Here is a 17,558-nt window from a genome sequence, read left to right as displayed (position 1 = left end):
AAAAGTGGGTGCCGGTTTATGGAAACTGACACTCTCCCATGTTTTGTACTTACATTACTCTGAAACTGTGCAAACTAGACTGGGCGAGACCTCGGTGTAACGGCTGGCCTTTGGTGAGACCATTGAAACACTGGCCACAGTGACCATCTGAGGGTAATAAACTGGGGCTCCCTTCCTCACGCTGAGCAAACGCTTCATGCGATGTCCCGAGGTCGCCTCTCGGTGGGAAAGTGATTCATCTTGAGAATCTCTGTTTCTCCACAGTTTGTGGTCAGCAGAGACTATTCATTCTCTCCTGTTTTGCCCAGTAGCTGCCTGGAATTCAAGTAAGGTGATAAGGCATCTTTCCTTATCTCAGAGGAGGGTATGTGTGTACACTTGCAGTTCAACACACAGATTGTCGTAAACTTACACGGTGTCAGACACGGAGCTGGGTGCCTGGTACAGGGTGACTAAGATGTGGTCACAACTGCAGGGCATTCAGGTGTTTACCTTAAAGAGAAACTTGTTTCCTCATCGCAGCCGTGAAGTTGGGCTACGTCTTGGACCCTAATCAGATATCTGTGTGCTTCTGAGAGAGGCTAGGAAATCAAAAACAAAATGAGGAACATGGATAATTGTTAGACAATAAAAGGCTACTAAGTAGTAGTGACTACTGCAGAACCATTTTGCATCCCAGCACATGCGAGTGTCGAGTAGAACTCAGCTCAGTTATGAAAAAGGGAATGTTTTAATTGTTTATAAAACAGGCTTTCTTTAGAAAGATCACAGAATTGACCGTGAAAACTATATTTTAGGGTATTGTTTAATTCTTCAACTACTGAAATTGTTTTATTTACAAATGTTCCATGGTATCAAAAATAAAGCGGGGGTGGGGTGAATAAGAAGCACCGTATCAAGAGAAGGAAGGGAACGAATTGTTGCAAAGTAAGAGTCAGGCCCCTGCACGGATGGAGCCTTGCGCATGATCACGTGGTGTGAGCAGCGACCTGGAATTAAGTTCTGTGGACTCTGCCCATTCCACGATTTGGGGCTTTTTGTAATCCAGTTAACTCCACTTTCCCTACCAAAACGTGCAGATCTAAATTATGATAGAACAGCTCCATCTTGCCTCCCCATTTTAGCCGAATAAACATAGCATCTCCAATCAACTGGTAATTTCAGTCCTTAGAATTCTTATACTGAGCTCCTATTATATGTCAAAGCCTGGAAGACAAGTCAGTCACAACTCACACCTGACGGAGTTCCCAGTCGTATAAATAAAAGATTGTAACAGAATGTGACAGAGGCCCAGGGTGCTGCAGGACACCTAGGAGAGGGCGATCCACAGCGGGCGACGTGGGAGAAGCTATGAGGAAGATGATGGTTGAACTGGATGATGTAAAGGAGGATAGGAGCTGACCCAGTGGAGTGAGAAAGGAAGGTAATTTCTGAGAAAGAGGAGTATGGACAAAGCGTAACTGTACAAGGAGAGGCCAACACGACTGGAGAACTGTGAGTCGATTTGCGTGGTTTGCTCAGGAAGTGGTAGGCAAGGAGGTAGGAGAGAAGGCAGAGTGAGGCCAGATGATATTCTGTGGGTAACAGCCAGCACAAGACTTGTGAGACTTTTTCAGGTATCCTTGGTGTGCAAAGCCCTCCACCAGGTACTATGCACAGGGATATATAAAACAATAGAAGACACGGCCCCTTTCCTCTGGGGTGGGGGTTCTGATCACAGTAGTGCTGAGCGAGGAGCTAAGACTGCAGAAAAGTGAAGGGACAGGGTCAGGCCCACGTGTGCTGCGTCTCCTGTGGCATCCGTGCAGATAAGGAAGATGTGAGGTGTGAGAGCTCGGCAGTAGCAGGCACGGCGCGGGCATTCACCAGATGTTAGCTGATTTGACACCTGGGTGTCTCCCTTTGCCAATGACACGAGAGTTTATCCATGAGCATGAGATGTAGAAAGTACATCGGGAATACGTACAGGGCACCCCCAGATGCTTCTCTGTATGTCTGACAGCTGATCTTTCGTGTTGATGCTTTGCTTCATCTAGAAAACAAAGTGATTTTAGGCAACATAAAACCGTGAGATTTGTATACATAAAAATAGATTTGAAATATTTCATGGCACTTACAAGAATCTGGTTTCATGTACCCAGTGTTTTTAAACAAAGAGGCAAATGACAAGACTGTATTCAAAAAGCGTCTTCTGGGCATAATGTGTTAGCAGTTAACATTCAGCCTGGGCGCCCATGAAGAACGCACGGCAGAGGGATGTTTTCGGAGTGAGAGCACTGTGCTCCGCGATGCTGAGTTGCCCAGGCAGGAAATCTAATACATGAAGGAGTTGTTTCAGGCACAGAGGATCTTCCTTTTTCACTTTTAGTCCTCTAGAAAATCAATCCAGGTACCCACTTCTTCAAACTTTTGCATTAATAAAGATTTTATCAAACATGTATAGTTATCCAAAAACATGTTGTTTGGCTCAAAATAGATACCTTTAGTGCTCCAAGTCTCTGAATACAATGATTTCACACTGAAAAGACGAAAGAATTTGAAGACTGCCACAGGAAGAACAGGCATTTCTGGACCTGTGAGTTCGAGTGCCAGAAAAGCACTGCAACATTTTCAAAGGACCCAGACTCTTGTCAGCCACCAACCTGATCTATGTAACCTGTATATGTTTTGATTTGGTCAATTGCAGTGGTCAAGTCCCCACGGTCAACGTGCTCTGCAGGGGTGTGAAGCCTCAAAGCGTAGAGAAGATGAATATATTCTCCGAATCTTCGGGATGGGTACAAGAGCAGCTCCGGCAGGCTGGGAGGCATAGACAGGGGAACCTGGTCTCCTTCTGAAGGTGCAAGAATGCCCCATCCCCGGGGTGCCTCCGCCATGCTCGCCCTCAGAACTCACCTCAGCATGTTGGTAGCGACAGTCTTATCGTGCCTCTTCAGGAAAGCTCGGAATGCTGGTCTCGCTTCTCTGCACTAAAGGTGAGCATCGTGTTGTCAAAGCTTAGCTCTGCGTGCCCGCCGTAAAGCCTTCCATTCCCCCAGGCGGACGCGATCTTGGAAGCACTCAAAGCCAAGAGGCCAACGTCTGCATCTAGTCCAAGCATTTTTAGTGCTCACTGACACTAATGCGCCAAGGAGAGTGGTTTATTTATGCCACAGACCTCACCCTATTCACTGTCCTTAAACAGGGTAGACCAACAAAAAAAGACTTTGTAACCAGGGAGCCTGAAGAAGAATTAGAATTCTAATCGAATTCTCCCTAGTTCTTTGGGACCTTGTTAAGTTACTTCACGCCCCAGAGCCTTGGTTTCCTCCTGGATATCAACCCTAACTCTTGTGGTGAAGGAAAGATAAATCCTGTCCATAAAATGCCTGTCCACACAGCAAATGTTATTTCCTTGTAGTAAAAGACTATTGAAGGTATCCACTTATAATACTACTGCTAATCATGTGTGATGTTCTAAAAGTGCTCCACTGTATTTAACATCTGTTTTAAAATGTATTCGTGCATCACCTTTAAAGTACGCTGGAAGTACCCATTTTTCTCCATGGGGTACATGCCTAAAAGATGCCAGTAATGCTAATTTCCAGAAATCAAATATTTATTGATTTCAATAATATTAATAGCTAACAAGTATTGAGCACTTGTGTGCCCCCTCTATGGTGGTGAAACAGACACCATTAGTATCTGTGACTATAAAAATGTCATCACCGGTTTGTTTCTGATGATACAGGACACTGCGCTCCAATTCCTGAGCTCATGGTCAGTCAGTTCTATGAAATTGCCTTGTTCACACAGTTTTCCCACAAGACATAATGAGATCGTCCAGCAGTGTTAGACTCTCTGGGTGTGGGGAGAGGTGTGCTATAAAGGAAGGTGTCCAAGGTCAGGCATTGGCCAGAGACCTCAGTGCAGACAGGGGGACACAGCGGAAGTGGACATGCTGGACACTGGCAGACGAGTGCCCCTGTGTCGCAAGGGAGCGGGATCTTACTGCCATCAGAAGGGATCCCAACAAGAGCAGCGAGTGAGTGACACAGAGGAAAGCGAACATTCCTGCCCAGACTACACACGGCACAAGGCACAAGGAACTCTCCACAGAATGTAAGACAAAAAAATTCCTCACGCACAGTAAAATATCACAGACTGAGAATCCTTATCCCAAGAAACATGGATTACTAATTCCTAGTCTTTATGAGAGAGCCAGCCTTGTCAAGGTCACCCGGATCTTTGCGGCAGGGTAACACTGGGGCTCACAGTCTTTCTTCTGCCTGTTAAACGGTTTCCTGTAACTGAGCCGCAGGGCGTCTGCAGCAGAGGGGAGTCTGACAGTTTGTGTGAGGATGAGTTCAGTCCAACAGCCAGTTTCTGGGCCCTGCTGTGTCAAGCACTGTGCTGGCCCCTAGTGATACAAAATTAAGCATCAGGGTCCCTGTCCTCAGAGTCCACAGTGAACTAAAGGAGTAGATCTGGAAGCAAAGAGTGGGGAAGAAATCTTTCCTATTGACCCTAGTCCTCTGGATGTCACACGAACCTTCCTTTCAAGCTCAGGTCTAATAAATGCCTGGAGGTGATGCAATCACTTACCTTCTCAATAGTTTTCAGAACAACAGGGTAATTGTTGAAGAAATTGGTATAGGTGTTCAACTGGCTTCCAAACTTTAGGAATATTTCTCCCACACAGCGAGCTGGGCCCCAGTCCTGGAGTCTGTCTCTCAGGTTACCTAGAAACTGCCTGCAACATGAGAAACGCATGCGCGTGAAAGATTGGTCTGTAATAACCTATAAACTTAGTGATTAAATCAGTTGTCACCCATGCAGACTGCTTCAGCCTAGTCATTCGTGGCTGAGCTTTTGTCAATTGCTTTTGTCTTGAGACAGGGCAGTACCGAGCAGTCCCGGGGAAGGGGGAGTGGGGAGGTGAGAAAGTGGGTTGGCTGTGGTGGGATCCCACCTGTTCACCTCACTCCTTGAGTCAGGGCCTCCACAGGCTGCCTCTGACTCTCCCATTCCCACAGGGCCAGCCAGCCAGGCGGCGAAGTCTTCTTTCAATTCTCAGAGTAGAGCATTCAACTCACTTGAGATAGCCATAATCTTCACTGGGCCCATTTCCCCATGAATCTAAGGTTATCCCTCATCCAGCCACCACAAGCCTTGAAAACTGGAAGAGGCCTAGTTCAACCTCTTGACTCTGTGGGGGCCCACAGAGGGTCAGAAACCTCTTCCCAGTCTTCTAGAGCATTACTGGCACAGAAGCACAAGCTTAATTTTGTCTTACTTTACCACCAGGGCAAGCGATCACTTTCCTCCATGAACCCTCACATACTCTAGACACCTGCTGTTACTAAGGTGGACCTTGGGTTCGCTAAGCAAAGTATCCTAGTGACTTAGTCCCATTAAATTCTTTGGTTCCTTTCCCATTGCTTAACTAAACATACTGTCTTGTCTTTTGCATGAACAATGTACTGAATACAGAACCCACTGGCGGTGAACTCCACTCCTAGCACCATGGCTTTGAATTGAAGCAGAAGTAGCACCCCAAGAATCATCACTACTGGCTGCAGCCCAGTGGCAAGAACACTCTCCTCTGCGTGCTGCTCAGGGTCCCCAAGACAGGCGGAGATGCCTGAGCCTCTGTGCAGTTCCGTGTGGATTCTTCCCGCTGCAAAACAAGAATGTCAGAATATGCAAATTTAGGAATTACCTGTTGAGACTTAAAATCTGCAGAATATCAGAGAAAATGATCTGGATGTTTGCAGCACTCAGAATCGCTCGGTTTGAGGACAACGCTGCCTTCAGTGGCCTCACGTAAACATCTCTCACTATTTCCAGCATCTGCACGTATCTTCTCTCGCTCTGTAAGAGCTCCCCGGCCACTCGAGTTCGCTTCACAGCTGAGTCCATCTGCAGCTTTCTCTCCTGTGGAAAAGCATTGAGAATGCATAAGGAGTCTTTCCTGGCTTACAGCTTCAAAAAAGCCTGAGAGTCGAAGGAGATGGAGAAAAGGAAGCAATCAGGCAGTCCCTTGGAGATGCCCCTCTCTGGTCTGTGACGTGCAGGGGTGAAGGGAATCTTGACAGGGGACTATGGAGGCCCCTGCTGACTGTTGCATGTCCCCAGCAGGGGCACACAGCCCCTCCCATCAGGCCTGCATAATGCCATAGCAGAGGTGGAACTTGAATTCTGGATCCTGAGAGGGCCGGCTGAGACGGCTTTTATCTGTTTGCCCCTCGAATACGTGCTCAGCGCTGGGTGCTAGTTGATGACTGGACAATGATGAGAAGACAGATTCCTGCCTTCTCACCACTGTGGGTGAGGAAGCCTTTCGCTTGCCCACTCTTGCTTGTTTTCCTTTTTCCAGGAGTGTTTTATTGATTATCCTGCAGACAGAAGGGCCAAGTGAGCGAGCCCTCCCATTATCGATTTGCTTCCACAGGTGTGTCATGAAATACGGAAGCCCATATTCTCCTTTCATTATTCGGGAAAACATACCTAACTTCGGAAGGGCGGCCCGATCTCTCCTGGGTAGCTAGGCGGTCAACTGTCCTGTTTTCTCCATTTCAAAGTCCTGCTTTATTTTTTTTATTTTTATTTTTATTTTCTTAGATTTTATTTATTTATTTTTAGAGAGGGAATGGAGGGAGAAAGAGAGAGACAGAGAAACATAAATGTGCAGTTGCTGGGGGCCATGGCCTGCACCCCAGGCAAGTGCCCTGACTGGGAATCAAACCTGCGATGCTTTGGTTCGCAGCCCATGCTCAATCCACTGAGCTACGCCAGCCAGGTTTCCTGCTTTATTTTTTAACACAGAGGGGAAAATCATAAACTGATATAAAGAAATTGTAGACCCTATCATTATATCTGCTATGTTTATCTTTGGAGAAATTAGTTTTCACAATGGGAATGGGCAATTCTTTTCCTTTTGTCTGTACTTTTCAAAGGGTGTAAAATGAGCACCTTTATAATGGAAAACAATTATACTATTCAAATGTCTGAAATTATTGGGCTTGTATTTGAGCCTAGAATTATTAATACTCTTAGAACACAATTTCCCCTTTTCCCTTCAGCCCGGAGCATGCCCCAGACTGCCCCAAATAAAACGATGGTAGTGAAGCATAGTGCCATGTGATCTTCACCCAAAATAAATCAACCAGAAGTTTATGAACTAAAATTAAAATGGAAAAGTAACTTAAGAGAAAAATTAGAAAACTCTCTGTTTGTTATACTATAAACACACTGTTCTTAGTGAATTTTATCTCTCAAACACATGGTCTGTATATAATGCCCACTTAGATATATCTAATGAATTAAAAATACATCTACATCCCACTTGAGTTTGCAGCCCATATTATATTTTTATGTGTATTTACATATTTTTTAAATTTATTGGACCTATCCAACATATACAGGATCTAGCACAAATAACACCCCTTTTTATTACAAAATCTTTTATTACAAAATCATAAATATGTGATCCTGTAACGTAACAACAGCACGCTGAAGCACACCATGTGACATTTCAGGTGAAATGTTCAATTGAAACTCTGAATTACCACACCCATATCATGACCCTGCCCACCGCACTGAAGCAGGCCTTCCTGCTGCTGGACCCTGTGTAATGATTTTGACTTAAGGTGTCCGTTGTCACACTTCCTGTCGTCTTAAAACCGTTCTCAGGTGTTGTCGCCCACAGTCAGCTGAGGTGCGGTGCTGCTCACTGACGCCCACTCCAGGGGGGGTGCGGTCTGCACCGCCTGCCGCAGGTGTGCTCCCCAGGCTGCTCTCCGCTGTCACAGAGCCTCGGGCTGAGGTCAGGGCCACAGGGTTCAAGTTTCTTTCTGCCAGTTATCTGTCCTTAGGGAAGTCTTTTAAGTCTTCTGACTTTCGTTCCTCATCTACAAAGATGTGGCTACTAGTAGCTGCATTACAGGACCCCGAGAATGAAATACGACCATAAACGCGGACGGGAGTGGAATCCACACAAGTGCCATACAGTAGCGTGAGGCCGGACCAGGCCTGCGCTTCCACCGCAGCCTCCTCCGCGCACCGCCCTCTCTCGCCCCAGAGACGAGCCCTGAATGTGGCATTACCGGTTCTGCTCAACATCTGAAGTGGGACCATGAGTCAGTCGGTCGGCTGGAATCCGGCTGGAATCCGTGCACCTTCCTGTGCATTTCTTTAAACGCCGTCCCGGCGTCAGGTCAGACAAGCACGGAGCAGCAGAGGTGGCTTTCACTCCCCAGATGAGTCAGAAGGACCTGGGTCCTCTGGACTCAAACTTCATTTTGACCAGGAAACATTCCAAAGAAAACTTATTGCCTGGATTCCCCTCAATTACATTTGGAAGCCCGTCTCCCCCAAACTTTTTTCTTGGAATTTTCTAGAAAAAAAGAAGAACTAACCGGAATAAAGGCTAAAGAGTTTTGTTTTTATTCCCCCCCTCCCAATTCAGGGAGGGTGGCAGGGGGAGGGTCAGGAAAAAACAAAAGGAAAATTCTTATTATGTAGTAATTGGCTTACCAGCTGAACCAGCACCCCAAAATCTGGATCGCTTTGGCTGAGACTTGATTTTGTGTCCCGAGGATTGTCTTCCATAGCGTTTCTTTCCTGGGGAGTCGATGCGGATCAGGTCAGCCGGGGGCAGGAGGCGTCGGACGCCCACGGCAGGCCCTCTGGGCCCTGCCTTCAGCCCCGGCTGTGACTGAAGCACTGAACAAGACCGAGGCCTCTTGTAAAGTAAATTTTATGTTAAAAAATAAAAACAGAGCCTTTAGCTTCCTTTGAACTGCGTTATCTTGAGAAACTAAATCCAGAGCAGCTCCCTTCCAAGCCACCCCCCGCCCCCGCATCTGCGCCCCTACCCAGGCTGAGGGAATCCCACTGTCCTGGGTCAGGGGCCGCTGCCTCCGCTCCGGTTCCGCTCTGTCTCGTGTCAGTTGAGGGCAAACAGGTTAAGGCTCCAGAAGAAAAAACTCACAACACTCCACAAAACACACGGCTTTTATCACCTAATTAAAATGCATCCGAAACAATTCACATGACCTTTCTAGACCTGTCTGTTACCACATTTAAATATGACTTTTTTCTTCACTTTACCCATTGTTTTTTTAAATTGTTTTATTTATTGGTTTTAGAGAGACAAACATCAATTTGCTCTTCCAATTATTGATGCATTCATTGGTCGAGTCCTGTATGTGCCCTGCCCAGGGATCGAACCCACGACCTTGGCATATCAGGACAATGCCCTGACCACATGACCAGGGCCGTTAATTGTTCTTGGGGACTCCATATAAATTAGCAGCATCCCTGGGTCCACTCTAGCAATAGGACAATGGTCCGACGTTTATGCTGAGAGCTACTAAGGGAGGATTAATGGTCATTAATGCTGCCGTGTGTTGTCAACGATAAAACTACCCGTGGTCAAATCTTGATATCCAGGGGTGAGACTGGAAGGAAACAGCGATTTGTAAGCGAGACTCCTTTCACCTTACTGAGGCAAAAACTAATTTGTTCTGTACCTGTAGCCCCAGGGCTGCCTGAAGGCTCCCGGTTAGGGCCCTAGGGGGTCCTGACTGCAGCCCCACAGCTTCTCCCTGGTGTCTGGAGGCCCCCCTGAGCCTGCGTGCTTTCTGCCATTTCCCAGGCCTTCCCCATTCCGGGCATGGCATCCCAACCTGGCCTGTGTTTGTATTTATGCTAGGGGGGTAACATCTACTTTGAGTTTTAACAAAATGTTTTAAAATTTCTCTGAGTGGAACACTCTTTTCTCCCAAAATAAATAATAGCACTGATCATTTTTATACTGAGAAATGGCAACTTCAACCAATCAGCAGTGACACCAATAGTTGTGTAGGTCGAATGGTTGCAGACACGAAGGGAAAATTAAACCCAAACTGCCAGGCCCAGGATTAGGAGAACCCAAACAGAACAGAATTGCTTGTGGCTCTCATAGATAGGGGAGGCACCGTCATCTGGGAGAGCACCCTATTGTAAGGGCTCACCTGAGCGCCAATGCGTTAAAATTCAGGCGTCAGCATGGACCCCAGACCATCCTGGTTCTTTCTTAAGCTGCTTGCTCACACGGGGGCTTTGTTTCTCCTCTGGCTTAGCTGCAGCTATTTTTATTAAATATCAGGTTTTCTTTGTGGACAGGAAATTGACATGGCATTGTAATTTTGTTTGAACCTAAAAGTATCAAGTTTTCTCATTTATTACACATCTAATGATTAGAAATTTTAGAGAATGTTTTTAGATTAAGATAACATCCCTTATTTTGTTTTTCAGGATAAATTCAGAGGGAGTAACAGAAGCAACAAACTTCGCACATTTCTAAGAAAACAATTATTTTGGGTCGGTGGCCTTTGCCTTGGCTCTCCCCTGGCATATAAGAGCAACATCCAATTGATCACATGGTAGAAATTTTCCTCCAGGATGGAGCAGGCAGGCACTGCATGTTCCAGAGACACCCCAGTTTGCTGGTGCTTCTCCCAGAAAACACTTAGCTTTCTGTATTAGGGGCCAGAAATAGTTGTGAAAGTGACAGGTCCTGCTCAGGGACAACTATGGTTTTGGCTGTGACTCACTGCCATGGTTGTGTGGTATTAGGGTAAACACTGTGGGCACACAGAAACCAGCAGTCACTGCTCACTGGGCAGCAAGATGGGGGATGGGCGGACAGGTGGGCAGACAGATGAGTCTGTCTCTACCTACATATATCCATGTGTGTGTGTGTGTGTGTGTGTGTGTGTGTGTGTGTTGTCCTGGATTTGGCAGACAAGCCCCTGAGGAAGGCTCTTTGAAACAGTATCTCAGCAGACGGCATGACTTTCCACTCCTAAGGCTGTGAGGTTTATGTGCTTCTTTTGGATGAATACCTCGTTTCATTTAAAGTAAACCCCCATGTGTGAAGTGGTAACTCAGCTTCTCTATTTTATCCTAATGCAGCACCCACATTTAACCTGTGGTTTTTTTCCCTCCTGGGGGTCCCCAACTTTGTTTTATGGGCTTTGTACATAAGCTCTTGGTACTAAATAATAGAAAACCAAATAAGAATCTAACATATTTTTCTACTTGATTTTTTAAATAAAAGTATCAATTAAAAAGTAAAAATATACCCAAGAGATTTCTAGGCATTAAGGAGTTTCACTGTCTGTAGTTTCATCACAGACAGGTGCTATAACCCTAGCAAGTCTGATTTCCAGCATTGAGGCAACTTTAAGCTCAAACTTTCTGCTCTATTTTATTAAAGTGAATACATGTTTAGTTTGGCAGCAGGCTGAACATCTACCCTCTGGGAGAATAATCCCCAAGAATTGTATAGAGATTTGGGGTGGCCCGAGGGGACACTGACTCTAGTGGTCCTCTTGTCGCCCTTCCCAGCACTTCACCATCCACAGCAAAGACTTCCAAGATGTCAGGTTGTAGGAAAACAAGTGATTTACCTGCTAAGGGAACTCACAGTCTAAATCCCTACGACCATTCTCCGTGGTGAGTTTGTGTTGGGGCTGGCATCCCAAGCCTATGATCATGCAAGACAGGTAGGTGGTGGTTCTATGGGCGTAAGATGGCTCTAAGATGACATTTTTATAGAAGTCAGCTCTCTGAATGACAATGCAATTTTCCATGTTTCCTGGATCCTGATGATTTCACTTAATCAAGAATATATAGATTCTGCCCTGGCTGGTGTGGCTCAGTGGATTGAGTGCCAGATTGTGAAGAAAAGGATCGCTGGTTCGATTCCCACTCAGGACACATGCCTGGGTTGCAGGCCAGGTCCCCAGCTGGAGGTGTGTGAGAGCCAACCACACATTGATGTTTCTGTCTCTTTTTCTCTCTCCCATCCCCTCTCTAAAAATAAATTAATTAAATCTTTTTTTTTAATATATGGGTTCTGAATACAGTATGGGCAGAATCATTATTTTTTGCCTGAAGAACTAAATTCAAACCCACTTTTTTCTCTTTTATGAATTTGAATCTCAATTAAGAAAGAAGAATAATTCTTAGTTTAACACACACACACACACACACACACACACGTCCTGGGAGGCAAATGAAAAAAAAATCTAAGTTATCTCAAGACTCAACTGAAAAAGAGGCAAAATGCAAACGTCCAACTTTCCTCTGAACCCTAGGAGCGTTATTCCTGTCCACATGGTGCAGCTTATGCTTGTAAGTACCTTAAACATTACTCGGGATACTGCAAACACTTTTGCAAATAATAATTCAAGGAAATAAAGTTATTACAAGAAATGAGCAGCTGGAAGCCATCCAGGCGGAACTGTCATCATTGTCTGTGAACTACTCAAGCACGTGTGTCTGACTCCTGACTGAAGCAATAGCACAACATGCAGCGGTCACTTTACCTTCACGAATGAGTGGAACGTCGCCTTTGGGTCTGGTTTTGTCAGAATAGCATTTCCTTCAAGATCTTTGCTCTTTTCACTACATTTCTTCAACAGAAAATGTGACAAAAATTCCAGAGGTTTGTCCTGAAAAATCCACAACCCCAGAACCCCCCCAAAATTGTATTTAAAGCCTTCATCAGAAATATAGATCAACAAAACTGTAGTAGAAAAGAGAACCTGTTTTTTAGTAGAGTTTGCAATTTTCTACCTAATTAAGTTATAAGTCCAGCAAACAAAGTAGTGATTATTCAACCAACTAGAGTCAGTAAGTGAGACTTTCTGGTTAATCATACATTCCAGTTGCCATGTATATTCTTGATTCTCAACTGACTGTCATAATTCAAGTCGTATGCCAAGGTCTTATAGGAGGGTCTCAAGATCTTCAGAACCAAAGTGGCCCACACACCAGCCTCTTGGCCAGATGAGGAAGAGGGCAGGAGGGATTTTATCTTTCAGGAGAAAGGCAGCTTGAAAGAGGGACTACACAGCTAAATGGCTGGGAAAAGCACTCAAATTTGGTTCCATCCACAGTTATTTTTAAATAATGAGCTGGCAGTAAGTGCACTCAACCTACACCAAACACATCTAGTACATCTTTGGTGTTTCGGGAGACAGTGCAGGACCTTTCAAAGTCTCAGTGTCGCCCTGTAAACTTCCCTGATCATTCAAAGCTCACCAGAGCACTCATCCCTCAGCTGCCCCGGGGTTGGCTGGAGCGCCCGGAGCTGAGACTTCAGGGAAGGCAAATCATGGCCCGCTGCAGCTTCTCAGACTCCACAGCAAACCCCTAGCCCTGGGGATGCCTGGTGGCTGCCCAGGAAGCCACGGTGGAACCAAAGCAGACACAGGACAGAACAGGAGAACGCACGCAAAGACAAAGTGAAATCCGCCCACAGAGTCAAGTTACTGCAGCGGAAGAGATGGACTGGAGAACCTCCTGTTGAAAGACGAAAGCCCTTGCACAGCACCCAGCGTGTCTGTGCCGTCCCTAGTCCCGTCCTCCTGTCCACTCCCCCTGGCCCACGGCTGCCCAGTCCACTTTCCCGGAGCCTCGTGAGGGTCTCGGGGCCTCTGCTCACTGTGTCCTCACACGTGGACTGACTTTTCCGGGAGAGCGTCCAAGGTTCGCTTCTGATGGAAATGCGTCATCAGGCGTCCCCCACGCTGGCCCCCAGCCAAATGATGAGCAGGCTTCTTCCCGTCCTTCTGGGTTCTCTTTCCCCTCCCCTCATCCACCCTCTGGGCCCTTCATCCTTTTCCATCTGCTTTCACACTTTTTCAGTTTTCCTGTCCTACTATTAATTGTTTTAACCATGGATTAATATTTACGTGAAATATAAAGCCACTCACGTGTTTTTTAAAGAAGTCATTTCTGACTGAAATGATTCACAAAACAGAACACAATGCACAATGGAGCCCATTTTTAAATAACCTGGATTTTCTGTCCGTCTGTCCATCTGTCTTGTGTGCCTAGTAGGCCTGGGGCCCAGAGTCTGTCAGTGCTCTTCTTACAAACTGATGTGACTTTTCTGAGGAACTGTGCCCTGGAGGGATATGCTAGTTAAAAAAACAGTAATAAATACAAACTAAAAATGTATTTAAGTGTTGGGATTTCGTAGTATACTTTATTTTTTTTTAAAATGCTTACAGAATTTTCTCTTAAAAGCTCCGTCAGTCCATCTGCCAGAGCTCGTGCGATCTCTTGGTTGTGCAGAGTGTCGGTCACGCCCATGGTGTCAAACATGAACTGTCCTGCAATCAATTTATGTAACAGATATGATCAAGAAGAGCACAGCTCGGTCCTCACAGTTGCTTTTTAGTGGATAAAGATGCAAAGAATAAAAATTGTGATTCTGTTACACCATGAAGGTTATCTATCATGATAAAAATATAAAGCCAGCAAAAGCAGCTAAATGTGCAGGGCGTAAAAAGGACCCACCCCAGCCAAGCTGATGCTGAATAAAATCTACAACCTGGACAATAAGGAGAGAACGTGTGGAAATGAACCTTATAGGTTTAGATTTTAGACTCACAATCCCACCAGAGATCCCTCCACACTCTCATTTATCTTTGTGCTCAGATATAAATATTTTAAGACCATAGAAAATAATATCCTAACATACATACAGAGACATCTTTTACATTTAAAAATATTGAACAACATGCATTTATATGACAAGAATTTTCTTCCATTCTACTTCTTATTGTTCACATATATCATCAAGAGATCTGCATGCACACTCGTGTGTTATGGCTCTTGTGTAGAGAGTGACTGTGTAAACATGCTAAATAAGGAGCAGGCTGGGGAAAGGAAGTAAGGCATACGTATATAATAACCTGATTCAAAGGGTGTTTTATTTAGTTATATGGAAAAGGGGGAAATTGAACAGGTAAAGATAGAAGGAAAACTCATTGGCCCATGCGGTAAAAAAAAAAAAGTATTTTAAAAAATGGACTGATTTAGATGAAGTTCCAGTTGACACAGGGCATCGCTTCCAAAAGCCTCTGTTGTGATAATTTGGTCAAGGCTGTGGAGTGTAAATGAGAAAATAAATTCAATAGTGTCCAACAGGTTCAGCAGAGGACTCTGGAATCCATCACCCAATTACACGTTTTAGGTAAAAAATAAATAGAACACAATTGCAAAGCCATTTAAGTAATGGGTGTTATGCTTTAAGAGGTGCTTAGCTTTGACAGAAAACTGCCATGAGAAAGGACAGAGTTCTCAGGCTGAGCAAACACACAGTGCATTTGGCCTGGGTAAACAATTGACTGACACAGGATTAATACGACGGTAAACTCTGAAACCAGGAACTGGCTTCAGCATGAAGATGAATATATTTATTTGTCTTCACAGGTAATATTTATTAAATAGTATTTAATATTTATTCTTAATGGGTATTCATTAGATTTGAAACAGGACATGAAAAACAAAGGGAATAAAGTAGCACTCACAATATTTAGGAGTCAACTTTTACATTCCTAAACTTGGGCTGGCCCTGGATGTGAAACAAACTTCATAATCAGACTGCAACAGAAGTAGCAAGAGTTCTTACCGATCATCCTGCCACTGACATTCTTCTGCAACTCCTTGAAGAGAGGACTTAACTGTTTCCTTACTGATTTCAAGGTGTCTTCCAGGAAGTCCGTGAGGCTGGACCACGTCTGCAGCTTCGATTCGCTGAAGTAGATGGAGGGCGGAGCCCTTCCCTGCGGGGGTCCCAGCCAGTCGCTAAGAACTGACACGATTTCCTCCTCTTATTAGTGCAGACATAAGCTCAGGTGAAATCATTCTACTTCTTTCGGATAGTACACACGCGTGTGCACACACACACACACACACACACACACACCCCTTAGCTGTATTTACATCAGGCTTATTATCCTCTCCCCTTAGAAGGCTAAGATAAACACCCATAGTCTGCTTTCAAAGGTAAAATTAGAAACTCAAAAAGATTACAATGAATAATATCAAATGTCTATCTACTTTTTGATAGATGGGGTTGATATATTTGAAATAAAAAAATTAAATAGCTGCTGGATTTGTGCATGGGGAAGCAGAGCAGACATCTAAGTAAGAACGTACCATGTTATGTTTTTATCCTCAAAAGGAAAACACAAGGGAACCCCACCCTGCCTGCTTTCCCCATCATACCATCCAACGTCACCCCTGTCCTAGCCAGCCCTGCATGTTCCTTACATTATGTCAAGTTGCGCTTGCTCTCTCTCTCTCTCTCTCTCTCCAAATATCTCCGCATGACTCCAGCGGGTGCTTACACAAGTCTTTCTCCTTGAAAATCAGTTACTGAAGGGCACAGTGCCACGTTCAATTTGATTTTCCATCCCGAACGGATAGATAGGCTTGTCTGACTCTCCCCCACCCTGTGTTTATTGCTGACCATGTGAAAATCTTTGTGACTGTTCTCCCAGAGGGAGAGTAAGAAGAGTGGGGGGAGGAGGACGATCAGGGGGAAGAGGAGGCAGAGGAGGAGAGAAGAAGGAAACTTGCTCTGCAAACACAGTGTGTGTCCCCTGCTCCGCTCTGCGAGGCAGATTCCCCTCTCCAGGGCCAAACATGTTCTCACTGGGGGATGTTGTCATATAAGCTAAAATTAACAAGTAACTTCTGTTACAAAACCATGTGAAATCAATGCGCTTTTTGTTACAGCATTTCCCAGACAAGTTCCCCAATCGTGGTGGCAGCTTTCCCGTCTTCAAAGGTAATTTGGGATCAGAGAGGTAATGCTTTATATCATCTCTATATCACCCCGAATGCTGTGTGATAAGAGGCAGGGAGTTTTAAAGGGGAAATGATTCGCATTACTGTGACAAAGCCGTTGGTTCTCTTGTTGGTGAGCCAATGCTGTGGTTCAATCTAGTATCTTCTGCTTTTGCATCTAAACAAAACTTTGCTTCCAGGTGTGTTGTATCGCTGGCTGGTTTTCCTCTCACATAATGAAATGGAACCTGAGCAAGCCTCTTAATCATCTCTTTATAGCTGAAACTCATTTTTCCAAATGAAGCCCTACTAATTATATTTACTAAAAACTATTCTTTGTATGTATTATTTCTCTGGATCAGCAACTATACATCTTTGTTTAACTGGTAAAGATGATGTTTTCAACTGAGTTTTACAAATGATGGCTTGAAGCAAATATCTGCAATACATAATCCCCTTTCTAAGCAAATGACAGAGTGATGGGAAATGACACAGTTTCGGAGAAGGAACGGTAGTTGATGTCAGCCAGAACCAGTATTATGTGGCCGCACTTTGTCTTTTGGTGACCCTGGAGTTGGTGGGCGTTATTGGGCCCGGGGTGGGGGGTCAGCACCCATGTGCACTTACTGTGCTGGTAAGAGCCAGTTGCAATCCCGGTGGGGGCAGTAAATAACGTGCCAGTTAGTTGAGACAGCTGAGAAAGAACTTCTACGCCTGCATCTGCACACAAAATACTTTTATTAGTTTACTCACAGGTTTTGCGGTGAAACAGGTAAGTAGTACTTAGGAGCACTAATGAGCCGGCCATGAAAGGCCATAGCAGTTCTCGTCCTCATTTCAAATCCCTCGTGGAACAGGTCACCAACACGTCACAGCTCAGCTCTACGTGCTGAGGTCCAAACACGGAATTTATGCGGACTGCACAACAGGGTGGAGAA

At 45.1% G+C, this 17,558-nt stretch overlaps 1 protein-coding gene across 1 annotated transcript in view; it reads right to left on the bottom strand.

Moving 5' to 3' along the window:
* Window positions 1-17,558, bottom strand: part of ECT2L (epithelial cell transforming 2 like) — a 38,745-nt gene that overhangs the window by 9,519 nt on the left and 11,668 nt on the right. The window contains exons 6-16 of the mRNA XM_045843569.1: window positions 17,248-17,340; window positions 15,458-15,640; window positions 14,050-14,153; window positions 12,360-12,485; window positions 8,518-8,604; window positions 5,702-5,916; window positions 4,585-4,732; window positions 2,896-2,969; window positions 2,643-2,799; window positions 1,967-2,032; window positions 493-581 (exon numbers count right to left, since the gene is read on the bottom strand). Of these exons, the coding sequence (XP_045699525.1) occupies window positions 493-581; window positions 1,967-2,032; window positions 2,643-2,799; window positions 2,896-2,969; window positions 4,585-4,732; window positions 5,702-5,916; window positions 8,518-8,604; window positions 12,360-12,485; window positions 14,050-14,153; window positions 15,458-15,640; window positions 17,248-17,340 (1,342 nt within the window). The remainder of the gene's footprint in view (window positions 1-492; window positions 582-1,966; window positions 2,033-2,642; window positions 2,800-2,895; window positions 2,970-4,584; window positions 4,733-5,701; window positions 5,917-8,517; window positions 8,605-12,359; window positions 12,486-14,049; window positions 14,154-15,457; window positions 15,641-17,247; window positions 17,341-17,558) is intronic.

This window comes from Phyllostomus hastatus, unplaced genomic scaffold, assembly GCF_019186645.2.
Source record: "Phyllostomus hastatus isolate PE091 unplaced genomic scaffold, TTU_PhHast_1.1 phas_contig_40, whole genome shotgun sequence".
Classification (NCBI taxonomy): Eukaryota; Metazoa; Chordata; class Mammalia; order Chiroptera; family Phyllostomidae; genus Phyllostomus; species Phyllostomus hastatus.
This window is presented reverse-complemented; position numbering and strand designations above follow the sequence as displayed.